This window comes from Dama dama, chromosome 4 (genome assembly GCF_033118175.1).
Source record: "Dama dama isolate Ldn47 chromosome 4, ASM3311817v1, whole genome shotgun sequence".
Taxonomy (NCBI): Eukaryota; Metazoa; Chordata; class Mammalia; order Artiodactyla; family Cervidae; genus Dama; species Dama dama.
In genome coordinates, this window is record NC_083684.1 from 67,948,567 (window position 1) to 67,972,190 (window position 23,624).

Below are 23,624 nucleotides of genomic sequence, written 5' to 3' on the forward strand. Positions count from 1 at the left end.
AATCTGTGTATGGGATTCTCCAGGTGAGAATACTGGAGCAGGTAGCCTATCCCTTCTCCAGAGGATGTTCCCAACCCAGGAATTGAACCTGGTCTCCTGCATTGCAGGCAGATTCTTTACCGACTGTGCTATGAGGGAGATGTCATTTGTATGTTACCCCAGTTAAAAACATCTTTGAAAATCCCTTGATGGTAACCACAGAAGTGTTCAGGGCTGACAGGAACTTTGCATAAGCTTCCGGTCCTCCCAGCCTCCTCCCCAACCCAACTACCCAGGGGTTAAGTGTTGTCTTCTGTGCTCAGGGACTTCCCTCTTTGGTTTTTGGACACACATCAGCTTCTACCCTGCGTGACTTAACCTCAGCCTCCCTGACTGCCCCAGTGCTCCAGGCTCTGCTCCAAGGATCCAGTAAGTCTCGGGTCACCCTTTTCTGTGGGAGACTGGGAGCTGAGTTCACATCTTCCCAAAGAGACCTCGGCAATCCTGAGTGTGGTTGTTGGGGGGCAGCCTGGCTCCAGTCTGATGGTGGAGAGACCCGTTTTTCAAATGAAAGTAGAAGGATCTGGGAGCTGTTGTGTTTGTGTGAGAAGAGGAGGGGCTGGGAGAGATTGGATCTGTGTCCAAAGGCTCTTGGACTGGTTTTAGACTGGTGCTCACTCAACACTCAGATAACCCTCACATAGAGTTTGTGATACGGGTACCACTGCCTTCAGTCTTCTGTCTCCTGTCTGCCCTCCATGTCTGCAGATGCCTCCTCTAGGAGCTGAGCATTCCGCTGAGGATGACTCAGTGGTATTTCGTGTTAAGTTACCTTAGAGTTTTGTACACTCAGCAATTCTGTGAAGTTGGCTCTCCTGTTTATCACTGGCATCATTTTGTTTTAAATTGTGGTAAAATACACATAAATTTGCCATCATCACCACTTTTAAATGAACCGTTCAGCAATTTTTGGTAAATTTACATAGCTGTGGCACCAATTTGCAGAACTCTTTTCGTCTTGTAAAACTGAAACCAGGTTCTCATTTAACAATGACTCCCTATTTTTCCTCTCACCCAGGCCCTAGTAAATCACCATTCTATTTTCTGTCGCTGTAAATTTGACTATATCAAGTACTTCATAGAAGTGGAATCATAACAGTATTTGTCTTTTAGAGACTGGCTTTTTATCATTTAGCATATTGTCCTCAAGTTTCTTGTCCACAAGGGTATTGTCCCTGTTGTAGCATGGGTCAGAATTTCCTGTCTTTTTATTCCTGAATAATATTCCTCTGTAGGTACAGATCACATTCTGCCTATCCAGTTTTCGTGGATGTCCATTTGGGTTGCTTTCATCTTTAAACTATTGTGAAAAATGCTGCTACAAACATGGGTGTGCAAACATTTCCTGTGACCTCACTTTCAGTTCTTTTGGGTGTACACTCAGAAGTGGGACTGCTCAACCACGATGGTAATTTAAGTTTTGGTTTTTGGAGGAACCACCATACTTTATCCACAGCAACTGCACCATTTTACATTCCAAACGACAGGGCTCAAAAGTTTATCAGCAGCATTTGAACAAGAAGGAAACACAGGTCCAGAGAAGTATATGACTTGATGAAGGGCAGAGAGGTGTTCGTGGGGCCAATATCCTAATCATAGATTCCTGACTCTTTGAATGCTTACCCTCAACCATAGTGTTCAACTTGGACCTTAGAGTAACATGGACAGAAGCCCACCGACCTTAACTCCTGTTCACTGAGTCAGCCTAGCCCTGCAAAGCAAGTGTAATGGGGAGACATTCTATGTCCCAAAGGATAGAAATCAGAATCTGTCATTTCTGATTCAGAATGAAGATTAGTCCTCCCTCCCTCCAGGCATTTGGGAAGCCATCTGTTTTTCCTTTTTTTTTTTAAAAATCAAAATTTAATAATACTTTATTCTTAAAATTTTTACACCTTTTTAGTTGGAGGATAATCACTTTACAATGTTGTGTTAGTTTCTGCCTTAGAACAAGGAGGCTCAGTCATAATTATATGTATATATCCCTATCCCTCTAGGTCATCACGGAGCTCCAGACTGAGCTCCCCGTGTTGTACAGTGGCTTCCCACGAGCTATCTGTTTCACACATAATCATGTATAAATGTCAGTGCTACTTTCTCAGCTCATCCCACCCTCTCCTCCCTCACCTGTGTCCACAAGTCTGTTGTTACATCTTCATCTCCTTTCCTTCCCCACAAATAGATTCATCAGTCCTATTTTTTAGATTCCATTCATATGCTTACTATACAATATCTGTTTTCCTCTTTCTGAGTTTTTTCACTCTGTATAACAGATTCTAGGTTTATTCACTTCACTACAAGTGACTCACACCCATTCCTTTTTATGGCTGAGTAATACTTCATTGCATATATGTACCACATCTTCTTTACCCATTCATCTGTCTGTAGACATCTAGGTTGCTTCCATGTCCTGCCTGTTGTAAACAGGGCTGCAATGAACATCCAGGTACATGTATCTTTGTGATTTGGTTTGATTTGACTTTGAGTTTCTCAGGGTTTATGCCCAGCAGTGGATTGCGGGTCATATGGTAGTTTCATTCCTAGTTTGTTAAGGAATGTCCATCCTGTTCTCCATAGTGGCTGTGTCAGTTTACTTTCCCACCAAGAGTGCAGTAGAGTTCCCTTCTCTCCACATCCTCTCCAGCATTGATTGTTTGTGGATTTTCCAGTGGTGACCATTCTGACTTCTGTGAGGTGATAGCTCACTGACATATGGACACAGTGGGGGAAGGAGAGGATTGAACAAACTGGGGGATTAGGATTGACATGTATACACTACATGTGCAAAACAGATAGCTAATAGGAACCTGCACAGAACACAGAACCTCAGCTTGTAGCTCTGTGGTGCCCTAGAGGGTTGGGATGGGGGATGGGGTGGGAGGGAGTCCCAAGAGGGAGGGGACATATGAATACGTATAGCATTCACTGGGCTTCCCATGTGGCTCAGCAGTAAAGTATCCACCTGCCAATGCAGGAGACGCTAGTTCAATCCCTGGTCTGGGAAGTTTCCCTGGAGAAGGAAGTAAAAACCCACTCTGGTATTCTTGCCTGGAGAATCCCATGGACAGAGGAGACTGGCAGGCTACAGTCCATGGTGGCACAGAGTCAGACAAGACTGAGTGACTCAACAGCAACAAAGCTGATTCACTTATTTATATAACAAAAACTAACACAACATTGTAAAGCAATTATATGCCAATAAAAAATTTAAAAAGAGATTAGTCAAATAAATAAAATCAGAAATAAGGAGGAGATATTATAAATGGTACTTTAAATATACACAGTCTTATAAGAAACTACAATGAAAAACTATATGCCAACAAATTGGATAACCTAGACAAAACAGACCACATTTTTAGAAACATCCAACTTACCAAGACAAAATCAGGATAAAATAAACTGTACAAATAAACCAATAACAAACAAGTAAGGAGGTTAATTGGAAGGACTGATGCTGAAGCTGAAACTCCAATACTTTGGCCACCTCATGCAAAGAGTTGACTCATTGGAAAAGACCCTGATGCTAGGAGGGATTGGGGGCAGGAGGAGAAGGGGACGACAAAAGATGAGATGGTTGGATGGCATCACCGACTCAATGGACATGAGTTTGAGTGGACTCTGGGAGTTGGTGATGGACAGAGAGGCCTGGCCTGCTGCGAATCATGGGGTCGCAAAGAGTTGGACACGACTGAGAGACTGAAGTGAACTGAACTGAAGGAGGTTAAATCAGTGATAAGAAACCTCTCAACACAGAAAAGATCATTTCACTGGTGAATTTCACAAAACATTTTATTTTTAAAAAACTGTTATAAATGTTGGCCACACTAGGTTTTAGTTTCTTCGGGTGGGTTTTCTCTCTGATTGTGGCGAGGGGGCTACTCTTTGCTTTGGTGTGCATGCTTCTTGCGGTGGCTTCTCTTATTGTGGAGCACAGGCTCAGTAGTTGTGGAGCACAGGCTTAGTTGCTCTGTGCCATGTGGGATCTTCCCAGACCAGGAATCAAACCTATGTGCCCTGCATTAGCAGGTGGATTCTCATCCACTGTGCCACCAGGGAAGTCCAAAATATAAGAATATCAAAAAACATGAAAAAATTACACTTATTTCTAGACTCCTTCCTTTTACAAGATAATGGAGAAAACTCGTGGTGTATGTGTGTGTGTTCCCAAGAGGGTCCCCTCATAATGGAAGAATCTTTGACAATACTGTGATTGGGAATTTTTTCATCCTCTTCCCAGGTCACATGGTTTTCTCTCAACTCCCCTCTGATTTAGTTTCCATTCTGTCAGGGCTAGCCTGGCTTTGGGATTTGGATTGGTTTCCAAATGCAACCAAGACAGGAAATCCACTGGTCCAAGGCATAGTGATGAATTCGTGTAAAAAACAGGATGCATGGGGGAGGGGGCAGAAGCAAGAGAGAGAGAGTGAGACGAAGAAGTGTTTCCATCTGAGACAGAAAAGAGGCAGGAGGAGGAGGCACAGATGGGAGGACTAACATGCTGAAGACTGGGGTGGGGGCAAGAGTGGGGGTGGGGCAGGTTATCAACTGTGAATCACAGGTCACAGTGAACTCAACATCAATTTAAAATATTCACATATAATGTAAACACAAAGCACCCAAACTCAGCGATGGTTGTAGAATTGAGTAATAATTTCAGACACTTAAGAAGTACATAAAAATGAAAAGGTGTTAGTATTTGAGAGATAGAAGTCAGAGGGCAGGGAAGTTTGGGACGGGATAAAGATCAGGACACTCACTTGGAAATACAGGGTAACTGTTGAATGAAAAAGGAAAAAGAAGCAGACTATGAGCCTACCTCTTACAGTTACCACAGTCACCGTGAGATGAATTTAAAACATGGGAAATTATGTTGGAAAGATGAGAGGGTGGGGAGAAAGCAGCAGAGGTGGACCTGAGTGACTCTCTCATGAATCATAATAGGAAGAGAGTGCCTGTCAGTTGGCGTTGTCTACTGGACATCCCAGGTAGATCAGTGGTAAAGAACCTGACTGCTAATGCAGGAGACGTGGGTTTGACCCCTGGGACAGGAAGATCCCCTAAGGAGGAAATGGCAACCCACTCCAGTTCCCATGGACAGAGGAACCTGACAGGTTACAGTCCATGGGGCCACAAAAGAGTCAGACATGACTGAATGACTAAACAACAAGAAAATTCTATACTATGTGATATCAGACACGCAATTCTCATGGCTTAAGTCTCTGTCCTTACATTATTTTAAACTCTGTATGTTTTCTTCTATTATATTACAGTTGTTTAAAAAGTCAGATTTTTTTAAAAAACAATGTGGAATTTTTTTTCAATATAAGATATGTGGGCTGGATTCCAAATGTCCTGCTGTTGTGAAAGAGGGGAGTGCTCCTTAGTACTAAATCCCTAATGCCTATTTTAGATGTCTTATTTTTTAAAATTTAGAATCTCACTTATTGGCTGCTTCAATTTGAACTATTTTCTTTTCATTTTATTGAAGTATAGTTGATTTACAGCATTGAGATAATTTCTCCTGTACTGCAAAGTGACTCAGATATACATATATATTGATATATTCTTTTCAATGACAATTTATCACAAGATATTGATTATAGTTCCCTGTGCTATACAGTAGGATCTTGTTGTTTATCTATATAGAATAGTTTGCATGTGCTAATCCCAAACTCCCAATCCTTCCTTCTCCCTCTCCCTTGGCCATCATATGTCTGCTCTCTATATCTGTGAGTCTATATCTATTTCATAGATATGTTCATGTGGCTTGTATTTTAGATTCCACATGTAAGTGATGTCATATGGTATCTGTCTTTCTCTTTCTGACTTACTTCACTAACTATGATAAGCTCTAGGTCCATACTGCTGCAAGGGGCATTGTTTCATTTTTCATGGCTGAGTAGTATCCCACTGTATGCATGTATGAATATATATGTATATATATTTGTTGTTGTTTAGTCACTCAGTTATGTCTGGCTCTTTTGTGACCCCATGGGTTATAGCCTGCCAGGCTCCTCTGTCCATGGGGTTACTCAGGTGAGAATACCGGTGTGGGTTGCCATTCTCTTCTCCAGGAGATTTTCCTGACCCAGAGATCAAACTGAGAACTCCTGCATTGCAGGCAGATTCTTCACGTCTGAGCCACCAGGGAAGCCCTCATCATATTGTAGAAGCATTTAAACTTTATTGCTCTTGGGGCAAATAATCTTGTCCTCCATCCTCCTAGGTTCTCTGTCTGGAGCCTGCAAAGAAGACACACGAAGGGCAGATGAACAGGAGAAAGAACTACATCTACAACTAGCCTTCTGTTTACATTTCCTGAGGAATGAGGCAGGTGAGGTCTAGGCTATATATTTACAACTAGACTTCTGTTTGCACTTGGAGATGCAAATGACAGGAACAGGGCAAATAGCCGGACTTTGCCTGCTGTGGACATGTTACTATAGCAATCATGGCAGAGACAGAAAGGGGTTAAACCCCGTGTGTGTAAAAGATCAAGAGGTCACATATTTTCTATCTTTGGGTAACCACACATGTGCGAAAGTCTCCTTGGGGGGCACCTCCTATCAGGGGGTGCCATCTCATAATCGGTGATGTCCAGACCCCCACAGGCCTGTGTGCTGGAATCTATCTAGGAAAAAAAGCTGCACACACTTGTCAGGGAGGGTCCTAGGACAGGGCAGCTGTGGAAAAAGAAACCAGGTAATTGGCCAAGGTAAACAAAGTCGGGAAGAACTGCTCTACCTACACAACATAACAGTGTCTTTATGGGGCTCCTCCTCCTTTGGGAGGACGCCCACAGCCTCTCTCTTGGGTGTGAACTCTGCCTGGCTTCTGTCTTAACTAAACAAACTGTTTCCTCTGTGTGCTCCTGCACAAGTGTGCTGTGTCTCCAGTAATAGACTTTTACCATATTTTTAGTTTTTGCCTCCTGGGGAGATGCTATTTTTTTTTTCCTTTTTGCTGGGGACTAGAGCCAGGAGAACCGTGTTTCTAGTTCTAGCCCCCGATGGACTGGCGACTAGGAGTCTTGGTTTTCATCCAAGCTACTCAAGCCCAATTCTTGGGCAGAGAACTAAGCCAGTGCTCACGGCTGTCTCTCTCTCCCTCCGAGATCATTTGGGGCTGAAACCCAGGATTTTAAGGTAAACTGCAGGTCTCCCAAACTGCTGGCTTGAGGCTTCTGACTCTCTCTCTCTCCCAGGAGAACTTGCTCTCATTCTCTGCTTTGTTCTCTTTCCAAGACCTGCGGGGCTTAATCTAGGTCTGCTCAGTGAAGGAGCCCTAGTTATCTTTTTCTTGCCCCTCTCTCTATTTCTCTCATTCTGCCTAAACGACAACCCCCGGCCTGTCCCTCACCCAAGCAGAGCTTCCTCATCAACTTTGGGAGAACCACACCCAGAATCAAGGCTCAGCACCTACCACCACCGCCAGCAAATTGCTCCCATATTGTTGTAGCTGTGGTTTAGTCGCTAAGTGATGTGCAACTCTTTTTGACCCTGTGGACTGTAGCCTGCCAGACTCCTCTGTCCATGGGATTCTCCAGGCAAGGATACTGGAGTGGGTTTCCATTCCCTTCTCCAGTGTATCTTCTCCACCCAAGGATCGAGTACCAGTCTCCTGCACTGCAGGCGGATTCTTTACTTTCTGAACCCCTAGAGAAGCTCAACCTGCTAGTATTCCCTTTAAAAGCCAGATGGGCCAAGAAAAGGAAAACTCAGGTTTGCTTTAATAATGTCGGGCCTTTATTTAAGTTGGGGGTTGGAAAGTGGCCTAAAACTTGGTCTCTAGATTATAATGCTATCTTACAATTAGATCTTTGTTGCCACAAAGTGGGAAAATGGACTGAGGTTAACTCTCCTGGCATTCTAAATGACCCCCTTCTAACTTCTCCCAGCTCTCAGGGGGAATCCAAGCTTCCCCCATGCCTGTTGTTGTTGTTTCATCGCTCAGTCTTGTCTGACTCTTTGCAATCCCCTTGACTGTAGCCTGCCAGGCTCCAGGTTCCATTACTGCTTCAGATTCTGTAATATTAAGACACTGTATTTATAAAAAGAAGAATTGCTAACCATCTTATGACAACATACGGTTGCCACAGACGTACAATTTTTTTTTAAGGCTGTATATTGAGGCACAATAAGTGGATGTATGTTTGTGCTTGTACATGGACATTTGAGCAGTTAAGGGAGAGATAGAAAGCATTTCCTGAGTCTGTGGGTCTTAATTGCCTTCAGCTCAAGACAATCCAGGGATTTCCCAGAGGTCTCAGTGGTAGAGCCCACCTGCCTCTGCAGGAGACACAGGAGGCTCAGGTTTGATCCCTGGATCGGGAAGATCCCTGGGCAGAGATCATGGCAACACACTCCAGCATTCTTGCCTGGAGAATCCCATGACAGGGGATCCTGGCGGGCTACCGTCCACAGGGTCTCAAGGAGTCAGACAGGACTGAGCACAGACACACACCAAAGAACCCATATTCCAAGTGGCACATTTTGGGGGAGACCTAATCCTCTCCACCTCACTTCTCTTTCAAAAGCCTTTCCAGTAACTTTGAAACATGTTAAAAGATTTCTTTGTGTTTGAAGAAACCAAAGCTCAGAGATGGAGACCTTGTCCCAAGTGTCCTTTTACCACCTGCCCCTCATCGTTGCACTGCTCCGTGGACTTGGACTCCCAGGGCCAAGGGCGCGTGGACCTTGCTGATGGCTTCATGTCTTGTTTCCTCAGCAGATCACAGCTCCTCAACTCCATCTAGGATGCGGTGTCAGGATCTCTACCAGTTCGGTCAGAAGCTGGTCCGCAGGCGGCCCCTGGAGCCCACTGAGGATTCTCAGAGTCCCACGGCTCCTCTGAACATCCTGAAACTGGTGGCCTTCGGTGTGGCCAGCACCCTGGGGGCTGGCGTATACATCCTGGTGGGAGAAGTGGCCATGTTCATTGCTGGACCAGCGATCATCATCTCCTTCTTGGTGGCAGCCCTGTCTTCTGTATTGTCTGGGCTCTGCTATGCCGAATTTGGGACACAGGTCTCGTGGACTGGTTCTGCATATCTCTACAGCTACATCAGCTTGGGAGAATTATGGGCATTCATCACTGCCTGGAACCTCATACTGTCCTATGTCGTTGGTGAGAAGATGGGTCAGGGGTAGGTGTGGGGCTGAAGTTCAGGAGACCAGGAGCAGGCATTTGGGTCTTCGATCATGCATGAGAACTTGATCATCCACTCTGTGAGGAGAGGAGGGGAATAACATAAGGAAAAGTCCACAACTTCATTCTTTTCGGCTTTCCCATGCTTTCCTTAAGAGATGGACCAAGAACCCAGATGGAAAGGGAACCGTGGGGAGTGGGTGAGAGGGAGGCATGGCCCACAGGCTCATCCCCTCACTATACTGAAGTCTCTGCTTAGCGGTTGCCTTCAGAGTTTCCATTAGCATTTGAACTAAAATTTTAATCCTCATTGCCCAGACAACTTGCTCCCACTTCCCTCGTTTGTTGCATAACTTTGATCTCCCACAAACATTAAATAGTTGACCTATTTTAGAATTATCTGGATCTATTTTCCCCACCCGATGAAAAGAAACTCTTTGAGATTTGGTATTTTGTGTTTTTTCCCCAACATACATGACTTTGTGTATTTGTTTTTGCTGTTGTTTGGTCACTAAATTGTGCCCAAGTCTTTGCAACCCCATGGACTACAGCACACCAGGCGCCTCTTCCTCCACTATCTCCTGGAGTTTGCTTAAGCTCATATTCACTGAGTCAGTGATGCTGTCCAACCATCTCATCCTCTGAGGCCCCCTTCTCCTTTTACCTTCAATCTTTCCCATGTTGGACACCTTCTGACCCGGGGAGCTCCTCTTCCAGAATCATAACTTTTTGCCTTTTCATGCTGTCCATGGGGTCCTCCTAGCAAGAATACTAGAGTTGGTTGCCATTTCCTTCTCCAGTGGCCCACATTTTGTCAAAACTCTTCACTGTGACCCATCTGTCTTGAGAGGTCCTGCATGGCAAGGCTCATAGTTTTATTGAACTATGCTAGCCCATCACCATGACAATGCTGTGATCCATGAAGGGGTCTTGGTGTATAGGGGGGTACAATTTATAATTGTCAACAAATGTTTCTTCTTATTCTGCTTCAGTCACAGGCAGCGTGGCCAGGGCCTGGAGCATCGCCTTCGACAGCCTGATTGGGAACCACATCTTTCAGGCCTTAGAGGGAACTTTCTCTCCATATATGCCCTACTACCTGGCCAAGTATCCAGACTTTGTCGCTTTGTCCCTGGTGCTGTTGCTCACAGGTGAGACAGGGATCCAAGTTAGGATGGGAAGACTGGGATGTGGGGCAGCGGGGGAACTAGGGTGGGAAAGGCTTGAGGTGGCAGAATTGTGGAACCTACAAACTAGGGTCTATGATACAGAAGACAGGAAGCCGAGACATAGACTGTTGTTTCCCACTCTTGGCATTACTGACCTTCTAGGCTGAAACAGCCTTTGGTGTTGGGGGCCGACCTGTGTACTGTAGGATTTTCTTAATTAATCACTGTCAGGTGTGTAGCACCTTTAGACTTCATTCACTAAACACCTGTGACTCACATTTCCCAAACTGTGACAAACGATGTCTCCAGACATTGGCAAATGTCTCTTGGGGACACAAATCACCCACAGCTGAGAATCATTTACTTAGAGTGACAAGTTTCTTCCTCTGTACTGAGACTTTTTTCAATTGGGAGGAAATTAGCATAGCATAAAATTAGCCATTTTATTATTTTTCATTAGTCTTATTCATATATAATTGACATACAACATTATATCAACTCAAGGTGAACATCATGATGATTTGAGAGATGTGTATATTATGTGACTGGAGTAGGAAATGGCAACCCACTCCAGTAATCTTGCCTGGAAAATTCCATGGACAGAGGAGCCTGGCAGGCTCCATGGGGTCTCAAAGGGTCAGAGTGACTGAGCCCGTATCATATGATAATGGCCACAGTAAGAAACTAACCACGTTAAAGTATGCAACTCAGTGGTACTTAGGGCATTCAAGATGTATAATGATCACCTTCTTCTAGCTTCAGACATTTTCATCACAGCAAAAGGAAACCCAGTACCCACTGAGCAGTGACAGTCCATCCATGTTAATCACACAGCTCTCTAACCCCTGGCAACCACTAGTCTGCCTTCTGTGTCTATGGATTTGATTTGGTTGTCTCGGAATGTCTCACATTCCTTCCTTCCCACAGGAGTACTGGTTCTGGGAGCTCGTGAGTCAGTCCTAGTTGGAAAAATATCCACAGGCATCAATCTTTTGGTTCTCAGCTTCATCATCATCTCTGGCTTCATTAAGGGAGACCTGCACAACTGGGAGCTCACGGAACAGGACTACACATTGAACATGTCTGAATCCGGTGACATCTATAGGTCAGGAGGGTGCTCTGGTCCTTGTCATGCTTGTGGGGGCTGGTGCAGAGCTGGGAATCTGGTGGGGTCTAAAGAGATCTGGGCTGGTGGATCCGGATAACAAGGTCGTGGAGCCCAGGGCTTGAGGTATTAACTGTGAAGTCCAGTAGGGATGACTGAACACACTTCCCTCATGGTCTTTCTTGCTTCTTCTTTCACTGTAGCTTGGGCCCTCTGGGTTCTGGAGGGTTTGTGCCCTTCGACTATGATGGAATTCTCCATGGAGCAGCTCTATGTTTCTATTCGTTTGTCGGTTTTGATGACATTGTCACTAAAGGTAACAGGGCCATTGTGTGTCCCATCAGGAAATTGGGCTGCCCTTGGGCATAGGGGTTGGTAGAAGATTTTTTAACACTCTGAAGTTCAAGAGGAGAGTGGATTTTGTGCTGCACCATCAGTGTTTTCCTAACCCGAGATGTTCACTCACCCTGCAGGGGAAGAAGCCCCAGATCCTCACCGCTCCATCCCCATCAGCATCGTGACCACGGTCTTCTTCTGCTTTTTGGCATATTTTGGTGTCTCGGCGACTCTCACCCTCATGGTGCCCTACTACCAGATTCAGCCTGACAGCCCCTTTCCACAGGCTTTCCTCCATGTTGGGTGGGGCCCTGCCAGATATGTCGTGGCTGTTGGCATCCTCTGTTTTCTTTTATACAGGTCAGTGTCAAGGCTTTCTCTCCGCGAACTGTCAGATGCTCAGGTGTTTCAGCCCTTGGGATTGAGAGATGAGAGGTAGACCAGGGAGACAGAGCCCTGGTCTCTCCTGCTTCTCAACATCCCCACCCGTCTTCCCACCGTGCCTTCCAGACTGCAGAGCTCCTTGTTCCCCGTGCCTCAGGTGATCCAGGAAATGGCCGAGGATGGGCTCCTTTTCCGAGGACTTGCCCGGACCCATGCCCGCACAAAGACGCCCATCATGGCCACTGTGTCCTCTGGAATCCTTGCAGGTGAGCCTCAGAACACACTCCTCCTTGGATACTGTCCTTATCTGGATATGCCCAGTGGTTTCTCACTGCCGGCCCCCACCTCATTCGTGCCCTCATTCTAGGGACCATGGCGTTGCTCTTTGAGTTCAGTAATCTGGTGGACCTCATGTCGATTGGACACCTGCTGGTTTACTCCTTGGTGGCGTTTTTTGTCCTTGTCCTCAGGTGAGATTCCACTGCACCCTGACTGGGGCTCTTACATTCCTAATATCAATGTATGACACTGGAAAAAATATATATATATAATAATAATAAAAATAAATTAAAAAAAAAAAAAAGACTGAATGGCAGTTCATCCTCTTCAGCTTTTTTTTTTTTTTTTTTTTTGGTACGCTAATTACTTTACAATATCATAGTGGTTTTTGCCATACATTAACATGAATCCACCGTGGGTGTACCTGTGTTCCCTATCCTGAACCCCCTTCCACCTCCCTCCCCATCCCATCCCTCCGGGTCATTCCAGTGCACCAGCCCTGGGCACCCTGTCTCATGCATCGAACCTGGACTGGTGATCTGTTTCATATATGATAATATACATGTTTCAGTGCTATTCTCTCACATCATCCCACCCTTGCCATCTCCCACAGAGTCCAAAAGACTGTTCTATACATCTGTGTCTCTTTTGCTTTCTCGCAAGAAGGGTTATCCTTAACATCTTCCTAAATTCCATATATAAGCATTAGTATACTGTATTGGTGTTTTTCTTTCTGGCTTACTTCACTCTGTATAATAGGCTCCAGATTCATCCACCTCATTAGAACTGATTCAAATGTATTCTATTTAATGGCTGAGTAATATTCCATTGTGTCTATGTACCACAGCTTTCTTATCCATTCATATGCTGATGGACATCTAGGTTGCTTCCATGTCCTGGCTATTATAAACAGCGCTGTGATGAACATTGGGGTACACGTTTCTCTTTCAATTCTGGTTTCCTTGGTGTGTATGCCCAGCAATGGGATTGCTGGATCATATGGCAGTTCTATTTACAGTCTTTTAAGGAATCGCCACACTGTTCTCTATAGTGGCTGTACTAGTTTGCATTCCCACCAACAGTGTAAGAGGGTTCCCTTTTCTCCACACCCTCTCTAGCATTTATTGCTTGATTTTTGGATAGCAGTCATTCTGACGGGTGTGAGATGGAACCCCAACGTGGTTTTGATTTGCATTTCTCTGATAATGAGTGATGTTGAGCATCTTTTCATGTGTTTGTTAGCCATCTGTATGTCTTTTTTGGAGAAATGTCTGTTTAGTTCCTTGGCCCATTTTTTGATTGGGTCATTTATTTTTCTGGAATTGAGCCACAGGAGTTGCCTGTATATTTTTAGATTAATTCTTTGTCAGTTGCTTCATTTGCTATTTTTTTTCCCATTCTGAAGGCTGTCTCTTCACCTTGCTTACAGTTTTCTTCATTGTGCAAAAGCTTTTACATTTAATTAGGTCCCATTTGTTCATCTTTGCTTTTATTTCCATTACTCTGGGAGGAGGGTCAAAGAGGATCCTGCTGTGGTTTCTGTCAGAGAGTGTTTTGCCTATGTTTTCCTCTAGGAGTTTCATAGTTTCTGGTCTTACATTTATATCTAATCCATTTTGTGTTTATTTTTCTGTATGGTGTTAGAAAGTGTTCTAGTTTCATTCTTTTACAAGTAGCTGACCAGTTTTCCCAGCACCACTTGTTAAAGAGATTTTCTTTTCTCCATTGTATATTCTTGCCTCCTTTGTCAAAGACAAGGTGTCCATAGGTGTGTGGATTTATATCTGGGCTTTCTATTTTGTTCCATTGATCTATATTTCTGTCTTTGTGCCAGTACCATACTGTCTTGTAGGTTGGTTCCTCCAAGTCCATTCTTCTTTCTCAAGATTGCTTTGGTTATTCGAGGTTTTTTGTATTTCCATACAAATTGTGAAATCATTTGTTCTAGTTCTGTGAAAAATACCGTTGGTAACTTGATAGGGATTGCATTGAATCTATAGAGTGTCTTGGGTAGTATACTCATTTCCACTATATTGATTCTTCCAATCCATGAACATGGTATATTTCTCCATCTATTTGTGCCCTCTTTGATTTCTTTCATCAGTAATTTATAGTTTTCTATATAGAGTTCTTTTGTTTCTTTAGGTAGATATATTCCTAAGTATTTTATTCTTTTCATTGCAATGGTGAATGAAATTGTTTCCTTAATTTCTCTTTCTGTTTTCTCATTGTTAGTGTATAGGAATGCAAGGGATTTCTGTGTGTTACTTTTACATCCTGCAACTTTACTATAATCATTGCTTAGCTCTAGTAATTTTCTGGTAGAGTCTTTAGGTTTTTCTATTTAGATAATCATGTCATCTGCAAACAGTGAGACTTTTACTTCTTCTTTTCCAGTCTGGAGTCCTTTTATTTCTTTTTCTGCTCTGATTGCCATGGCCAAAACTTGCAAATCTATGTTGAATAGTAGTGGTGAGAATTGGCACCCTTGCCTTTTTCCTGACTTTAGGGGAAATGCTTTCAATTTTTTATTATTGTGGATAGTGTTTGTGGTCGGTTTGTCATATATAGCTTTTATTATGTTGAGTTATGTTCCTTCTATTCCTGTTTTCTGTAGAGTTTTTATCATAAATTGATGTTGAATTTTTCAAAGGCTTTCTCTACATCTATTGAGATCATCATATGCTTTTTATCTTTCAATTTGTTAATGTGGTGTATACATTGATTTGTGGATATTAAAGAATCCTTGCATTGCTGGGATAAAGCCCACTTGGTCATGAGGTATGATCTTTTTAATATGTTGCTGGATTCTGTTTCCTGAATGTTGTTAAGGATTTTTGCATCTATGTTCATCAGTGATATTGGCCTGTAATTTTCTTTTTTTGTGACATCTTTGTCTGGTTTTGGTATTGGGGTGATGGTGGCCTCATAGAATGAGTTTGGAAGTTTACCTCTCTCTGCAATTTTCTGGAAGAGTTTGAGTGGGATATGTGTTAGCTCTTCTCTAAATTTTTGGTAGAATTCAGCTGTGAAGCTGTCTGTTCCTGGGCTTTTGTTTGCTGGAATATTTCTGATTACGGTTTCAATTTCCATGCTTGTGATGGGTCTGCAAAGATTTTCTATTTCTTCTGGTTTAGTTTTGGAAAATTGTACTTTTCTAAGAATTTGTCCATTTCTTCCAAGTTGTCCATTTTATTGGCATAGAGCTGCTGATAGTAGTCTCTTATGATCCTTTGTATTTCTGTGTTGTCTGTTGTGATTTCTCCATTTTCATTTCTAATTTTGTTGATTTGATTCCTCTCCCTTTCTTTCTTGATGAGTCTGGCTAATGTTTTATCAATGTTATTTATCTTCTCAGAGAACCAACTTTCAGCTTAGTTGATTTTTGCTATGGTCGCTTTGTTTCTTTTGCATTTATTTCTGCCCTAATTTTTGAGATTTCTTTTCTTCTACTTACCCTGGGGTTCTTCCTTTCTTCCTTTTCTAGGTGCTTTATGTGTAGAGTTAGGTTATTTATTTGACTTTTTTCTTGTTTCTTGAGGTAAGCCTGTATTGCTATGAACCTTCCCCTTAGCACTGCTTTTACAGTGTCCCATAGGTTTTGGGTTGTGGTGTTTTCATTTTCATTCATTTATATTCATATTTTGATTCCTTTTTGATATCTTCTGTGATTTGTTGGTTATTCAGAAGCATGTTGTTTAGCCTCCTTATGTTGGAATTTTTAATAGTTTTTTTTTTTTTTTTTTTTTTTCCCTGTAATTGACATCTAATCTTACTGCATTATTGTCAGAAAAGATGCTTGGAATGATTTCAATTTTTTGAGTTTACCAAGGCTAGATTTATGGCCCACGATGTGATCTATCCTGGAAAAGGTTTGTTGTGCACTTGAGAAAAAGGTGAAATTCATTGTTTTGTGATGAAATGTCCTATCGATATCAATTAGGTCTAACTGGTCCAGTGTGTCTTTTAAAGTTGGTATTTCTTTGTTATTTTCTGTTTAGTTGATCTATCCATAGGTGTGAGTGGGGTATTGAAGTCTCCCACTATTATTGTGTTATTGTTAATTTTCCCTTTCATAGTTGTTAGCATTTGCCTTAACACATTGCAGTGCTCGTATGTTGGGTGGATATATATTTATAATCGTTATATCTTCTTCTTGCATTGATCCTTTGATCATTATACAGTGTCCTTCTTTGTGTCTTTTCACAGCCTTTATTTTAAAGTCTATATTATCTGATATGAGTATTGCTACTCCTGCTTTTTTTTTTTTTTTTTTTTTTTGGTCTCCATTTGCGTGAAATATCTTTTTCCAGCTTTTCACTTTCAGACTGTATGTGTCCCTTGTTTTGAGGTGAGTCTCTTGTAGACAGCATATATAGGGGTCTTGTTTTTGATCCATTCAGCCAGTCTTTGTCTTTTTTGGGGGTGTCCAACCCATTTACATTTAAGGTAATTATTGATAAGTATGATCCCATTGCCATTTACTTTGTTGTTTCAGGTTTAAGTTTATATACCCTTTCTGTGTTTCCTGTCTAGAGCAGATCCTTTAGCATTTGTTGAAGAGCTGGTTTGGTGGTGCTGAATTCTCTCAGCTTTTGCTTGTCTGTAAAGCTTTTGATTTCTCCTTCATATCTGAATGAGATCCTGCTGGGTACAGTCATCTGGGTTGTAGGTTTTTCTCTTTCACCACTTTAAGTATGTCTTGCCGTTCGCTTCTGGCCTGAGGAGTTTCTATTGAAAGATCGGCTGTTATCCTTATGGGAATCCCCTTGTGTGTTAATTGTTGTTTTTCCCTTGCTGCTTTTAATATTTATTCTTTGTTTTATCTTTGTTAATTTGATTAATATGTGTCTTGCAGTGTTTTGCCTTGGGTTTATCCTGTTTGGAACTCTCTGGGTTTCTTGGACTTGGGTGACTATTTCCTTCCCCATTTTAGGGAAATTTTCAGCTTTTATCTCCTCAAGTATTTTCTCATGGCCTTTCTTTTTGTCTTCTTCTTCTGGGACTCCTATGATTCAAATGTTGGAGTGTTTCACATTGTCTCAGAGGTCCCTGAGGTTGTCCGCATTTCTTTTAATTCTTTTTTCTTTTCTTCCTCTCTGCTTCATTTATTTCTACCATTCTATCTTCTACCTCACTTATCCTATCTTCTGCCTCTGTTATTCTGCTGTTGGTTCCCTCCAGAGTGTTTTTGATCTCAGTTGTTGCATTATTCATTATTGATTGACTCTTTTTTATTTCATATAGGTCCATGTTAAACATTTCTTGCATCTTCTTGATCCTTGTCTCCAGGCTATTTATCTGTAACTCCAGTTTGCCTTAGAGATTTTGGAAAATTTTTACTATCATTATTCTGAATTCTTTTTTAGATAGACTCCCTATCTCCTCCTCTTTTGTTTGGTTTGGTGGGCATTTATCACGTTCCTTTACTTGCTGGGTGTTTCTCTGCCTTTTCATCTTATTTAGATTGCTTTTGTTTGGGCTGGCCTTTCTGTATTCTGGCAGCTTGTGGTTCCTCTTTATTGTGGAAATTCCTCCCTGTGGGTGGGGTTGGACAAGTGGCTTGTCAAGGTTTTCTGGTTAGGGAAGCTTGTGTCAGTGTTCTGATGGGTGGAGCTGGATTTCTTCTTTTTGGAGTGCAATGAAGTGTCCAGTAGTGAGTTTTGAGATGTCTATGGGTTTGATGTGCCTTTGGGCAGCCTGTATATTGGAGCTCAGGGCTATGTTCCTGCATTGCTGGAGAATGTTCGTGGTATGTCTTCCTCTGGAACTTGTTGGCTCTTAGGTGGTGCTTGGTTTCAGTGTAGGTATGAAGGCTTTTGGATGATCTCTTATCAATTAATGTTCCCTGGAGTCAGGAGTTCTCTGGTGTTCTCAGGTTTGGGGCTTAAGCCTCATGCCTCTGGTTCTCAGTCTTATTCTTACAGTAGCCTCAAGACTTCTCCATCCATATAGAACCAATGATAAAACACCTAGGTTAATGCTGAAAAGATTCCCCACAGTGCGGAACACCCAGAGAGGTCCACAGAGTTACATGGAGAAGAGGAGAGGGAGAACGAAGATAGAGGTGACAGGAGGAGAAGAGGGGAAATCAAAAGGGGGGAGAGCAATCTAGCCAGTAATCAATTCCTTATGTGCTCTCCACAGTCTGGATCCCTCAGAGATGTTCACAGAGTTACATCGAGAAGAGGGAGGAAGGAGAGAGAGGTGAGCAGGAGAAGAAAGGGGGGAATCAAAAGGAGAGAGATAGATCTAGGCCGTATTCTGTTCCCTAAGTGTTCTCCACAGTCCAGAACACACACAGAGATTCACAGCGTTGGGTTGAGAAGAGAAGGGGGTGGGAGGAGATAGAGGTGACCTGGGGGAGAAAAATGAGAGTCAAAAGGGGGAGAGAGTAATCAAGCCAGTAATCACACTCCTAAGTAAAAATGGGTACTGAAGATTGGATTCTTAAATGTACAAAATTGATAACTAATATCATAAAGCAAAGATTAAAAATCTAGAGTAGAGGTTAGACTCTCAAAAATACAATATTTTTAAAAAATCACAAAAATATAAGAAATATATATGAAGTTTGCTTTAAAATAGGATCTTTTTGTTTGCAAGGTATTAGTAAGTTATAAAAATGAAAATTAAAGAGTAAGAGAGGACTTTAAAAAAAGAAAAAAAATTCTTAAAAATAATAGTAAAAATATATCTAGGAATTTCTCTGGAGCTATTGTGGGCAGTGTGGGATCAGTTCAGTTTCAGATGGTTCCTTGTTCCAGCTTATATTTCTGAGGATTTATAGGCCCCTTCCAATGTAGTCGGTGTTAACTACAGGGATTTTAATCTGTTGCACCTGTCACTTCCAAAGTGGTTCCCTCTGTTTACTTGGCTTCTTCTGTTTGCTTCAGTGTCTAATTTCCGCCCTGACACGGGGCGAAGGTGGTCACTTATTTAGGCTCACTTGTTCAGTCGTGCTGTGGGGAGGGAGGGGCACTGCAAACTAATATCACTGGCGTGTGGGGAGTGCGCGCAGTGTCTCGGCCACACTGGGTTTGCCCCCGCTCACAGCGTGTGTGCTTTCCCAGTCTACGCTGCTTAGGCTCCAGGTTGCTCTGCAGGGAGGAGACCCTAGGTTGCATGCACTTCCCAGGTCTAAGCTGCTCAGGTTCAAGTTCTGGGGTGCTCCACAAAGGCCTGTGTTTTGTGCCCTTCCACGGTCCGAGCAGCTCAGGCCCTCAGGTTCTTGGCGAGAGCACTCTCCCCAGGTGTGGTGTGTCTTATCACCACCCGGGTCCCAGCCACTTGGTTTCCAGGGCACGCCCGTCTCCAGGGTGCCATGTGTCTCTTCTGGGGAGCTGATCTCTGTCTGCGACCCTCCCAGCGATGTCAACCGCCCAGAATCTCAGGAAGTCTTCGTTAGAAACTGGAAGCCTGTTCGCAGTTTGGTAGGGGATGCTGTCTCTGGGGCTGAGTTTGCCCCTTTCCTGCTCTGGCTGGCGCCCGCCTGCACCCTGCCTCCAGCAGGAAATGGGCTGGTCCTCAGCCGGCTAGCTCTTCTCTGGTATTGCTCAGTCCTTTGTTCAGTGAGCGGGCCTTCAGTTAGGGCTTTTCTCGGGATAGTTCTCTCTGTCTCTGTCTCTATCTCTTCCCCCCCCCCCCCTCTGGTTATCCCACAGTTTAGGTTGCTGTCTCACATTATCTCCCTCAGACTGCCCTCAGGGCATTCAGGCCTGGTCCTTACCCTAAGCAATGCAGCCCGCTCCTCCCCATTCAGCCCATGCTTGCTGGTGGCGGGTGCAAGCGTCTGGGATACTTCTCTGCTGGGAGTTGCTGTTAGGCACGCAACCTGTGGGTTTTATTTATTTATTTTTTCTCCCAGTTATGTTGCCCTCTGAGATTCCAAAACTTCCCAGAGACCACTGGTGAGAAGGTTTCCTGGTGTTTGGAAACTTCTCTTTTAAGACTCCGTTCCCTGGACAATCTCCATCCCTAACTATTTTGTCTCTCTTTTTATCTTTTATATTTTGTCTACCTCCTTTTGAAGACAACGGGCTGCTTTTCTGGGTGGCTGATGTCCTCTGCCAGCATTCAGAAGTTGTTTTGTGGAGTTAGCTCAGCGTACAAATGTACTTTTGATGAGTTTGTGAGGGAGAAAGTGGTCTCCCTGTCCTATTCCTCCACCATCTTAGCCTCACCCACCTCCCCCTTCAGCCTTCTAAACTCCTTCTCTGCTTAAGGCAGGAAAGTGCTGCATTGGGCTGCCTGTTTTTGAATGAGTAGGGACTGCTGTTAATATTCCTATAATGTCTCTAATTCAGGTACCAGACAGACTGGAATTTAAGAAAGAATGAGAAAATAAAAGACAAAATTCAGATGAAGCCTCTGCTCAAGGAAAATCCTTTGGAATCTGAACCTGAAGCAGGAACCTCAAAGACTCTAAAGAGTCTGTGGTTGCCTATTAGCACCACCCCCACCCGGAAATCTGCCCAGATTGTCTATGGATGTGCCTTCCTGCTTGGTGAGTGCTGAGACTTCTCTTTGGTCATATTTTGAAGTTGACAGGATGGAGTGAGTGTATTTTGTCAGTGGAGGAGTCTGGAAGATATGATGGCCGTTCCTGATATAGGTGGTTTCAGGGAAGATTGTGACCCAAGGTCCTGACGTCTTTGTCTTCTGGGTGCTCCTTGACCCTTGCAGTTCTCCTGCTGACCATCCTGAGCCTGATCCTGGCCCAGTGGCCCAGCCAGGTGTTCTCTGGAGACCCTGTGCTCACAACAGTGGCTGTGCTGCTGCTGCTGCTCATCACTGGGGTCACAGTCATCATCTGGAGGCAGCCCCAGGACCCCTCTCCTCTTCCATTCAGGGTAAGTGAGCTTATGTGCCCGAAGTGTCCACCTTGAGTGAATGAAGTCTCTGTCCTTTGATGGCAAAATATCCTTTCCTGGACAGAGAATGAGGGGAGTTACTGAAACCAATGGACTCTTCCCTGATTCACACTCAGGGCTTTGCATACACAATCTCAGTAGGCACTGAATGCACAGCCTGAGGAGGACAGGAGTCTCCCACCCACATGGGATAGGGTCTCCCTTTCAGACATCTGGGCTGTGTCCAGGGATGAACTGACTCTGCCCACAGGTTCCTGCTCTGCCTGTCCTCCCACTGGTCAGTATCTTCGTGAATGTTTACCTGATGATGCAGACGACCTCTGGGACCTGGGCTCTGTTTGGCATCTGGAATGCCATTGGTAAGTTGCTTTCTGGGATAAAGAGGTTTCTTGAATGACTGAACCCAACATCTTCCTACTATTTCTCCCCACACTGTATCAGACGCCATAGGAGGTCTACTGGGCAGTTGTAAGTGAGTGGAGCACCTACATTTCCTTCTTATCGTCTCATCTCCCTACTAGGATTTCTCATATACTTTGGATACGGGATCCGACACAGCCTGGCAGGGAGCAATCATCAACAGCCACCGGCCACCAGCATCCACCTCCCAGACTCTTGACAAAGACATCCCTGGTGCTGAGTCATCTTACCCACAGGAAGTAGATGCTGCATGGAATCCCTCCATGCCCTGGAAGATCTGCTGATTCAAGGGACACTGTGAGCCTCGGTGGAGGCACCTAGAGCCCTGTGTTTATTGCTAGTGGACAAAGTGACTGGACCATTGTGCAATAATCAGTAACTTTTAAAAACACACTATACATACTTCTAAGTGCATGCTTCATAAGTGTGCAGCAAGATGAATTTTCACAAAGTACCACAATGTAACCGGCAAGTAGAGGAAGAAATAAATTATTAATGGGCACATTAGAATCACCTTCTTGTACTTCTTTCTAACAAGAACACAGAGACTGCCCCACTGGAAGGAAACTCAGGTGAGGACGTATTATGTGAAGAGTTATACTCCAGGGACTTCCCTGGCAGTCCAGTGGCTAAGACTCCACACTCCCAGTGCATGGGGCATGGGTTCTATCCCTGGTTGGGGAACAAAGACCCTACATGCCCCATGGTGTAGCCAAAAAAAAAAAAAAAATTTGGTTTAAGAATGACTGACTTTCCTCCCGTAGCTTCCCTTTAGTAAACATGCAGGTGGACCACACAGGCAAGAGAATCTCTGGTTGCAGGTGGGTCACTCGAGCAAGACAGCATCCCAGGGAAAATAGGCAGTCCACTGCTGCCTATTTGCAGCAATGGAAAAAAGACAGTGACTTCCTGCCTTAACGATTAACTGAGATTGTTTCCCTTAAAAGATGGTCATCGCTGAGCAGAACTGTTATGGATGCAAGTCCACCTTCTCCCCAGATCACTGGATTTTCTGAATAAAGCATCTTTCTTGTCTACGAAAGCATGCCCCTTGATTTACTGTCTGTTGAGCCGCAAGTGGCTGAACCTGCCTTCTGTTACAAATCTGACTCCGGGTCCAGAATAGCCAATGGGCCCACATGGGTCACCATGTCTCTGAGTTAATATGCTCAGGACGAATCTTCTATATTCAAGAGCAAAGAGTGAAAATGGTAATTTATAGTTAGGATGGCCTAATGCTGGAGACTGGGCTATTGCAGATTTTTAATTTTATTTTATGTTCACTTATTTATATTAGTTGGAAGCTAATTACTTTACAATATTGTAGTGGTTTTTGCCATACATTGACATGAATCAGCCATGGATTTACATGTGTTCCCCATCCTGAAACCCCCTCCCAACTCCCTCCCTATCCCATCCCTCTGGGTCATCCTAGTGCACCAATCCTGAGCACTTGTCTCATGCATCAAACCTGGACTGGTGATCTGTTTCACAATTGATAATACACATGTTTCAATGCTATTATCTCAGATCATCCCACCCTTGCCTTCTCCTACACAGTCCAAAAGTCTGTTCTATACATCTGTGTCTCTTTTTCTGTCTTGCATATAGGGTTATTATTACCATCTTTCAAGATTCCATATATATGCGTTAGTATACTGTATTGGTGTTTTTCTTTCTGGCTTACTTCACTCTCTATATTGGGTTCCAGTTTCATCCACCACATTAGAACTGATTCAAATGAATTATTTTTAATGGCTGAATAATATTCCATTGTGTATATGTACCACAGTTTTCTTATCCATTCGTCTGCTGATGGGCAACTAGGTTGCTTCCATGTCCTGGCTAATGTAAACAATGCTGTGATGAACA

At 43.6% G+C, this 23,624-nt stretch overlaps 1 protein-coding gene across 1 annotated transcript; it reads left to right on the top strand.

Moving 5' to 3' along the window:
- Positions 1–283: 283 nt before the first annotated feature.
- LOC133054849 (cationic amino acid transporter 3-like) lies at positions 284–22,262 on the top strand. The gene is made up of 13 exons (XM_061140195.1): positions 284–408; positions 6,266–6,373; positions 8,767–9,165; positions 10,179–10,337; positions 11,283–11,460; positions 11,664–11,776; positions 11,934–12,156; positions 12,307–12,446; positions 12,548–12,650; positions 20,766–20,965; positions 21,145–21,311; positions 21,583–21,691; positions 21,854–22,262. The coding sequence occupies exons 3-13, from the start codon at positions 8,796–8,798 to the stop codon at positions 21,949–21,951; spliced, it is 1,860 nt and encodes a 619-aa protein (XP_060996178.1). The 5' UTR covers positions 284–408; positions 6,266–6,373; positions 8,767–8,795; the 3' UTR covers positions 21,952–22,262.
- Positions 22,263–23,624: the final 1,362 nt, after the last annotated feature.

What these genes read in the sequence shown, in the direction of transcription:
- LOC133054849 (XM_061140195.1), top strand. Translation starts at nt 8,796, where the DNA reads ATGCGGTGTCAGGATCTCTACCAGTTCGGTCAGAAGCTGGTCCGCAGG. An exon ending in TTTTTTGTCCTTGTCCTCAG is followed by an intron (nt 12,651 to 20,765) that starts GTGAGATTCCAC and finishes TCTCTAATTCAG; the next exon opens with GTACCAGACAGACTGGAATT. An exon ending in CCTCTCCTCTTCCATTCAGG is followed by an intron (nt 21,312 to 21,582) that starts GTAAGTGAGCTT and finishes CTCTGCCCACAG; the next exon opens with GTTCCTGCTCTGCCTGTCCT.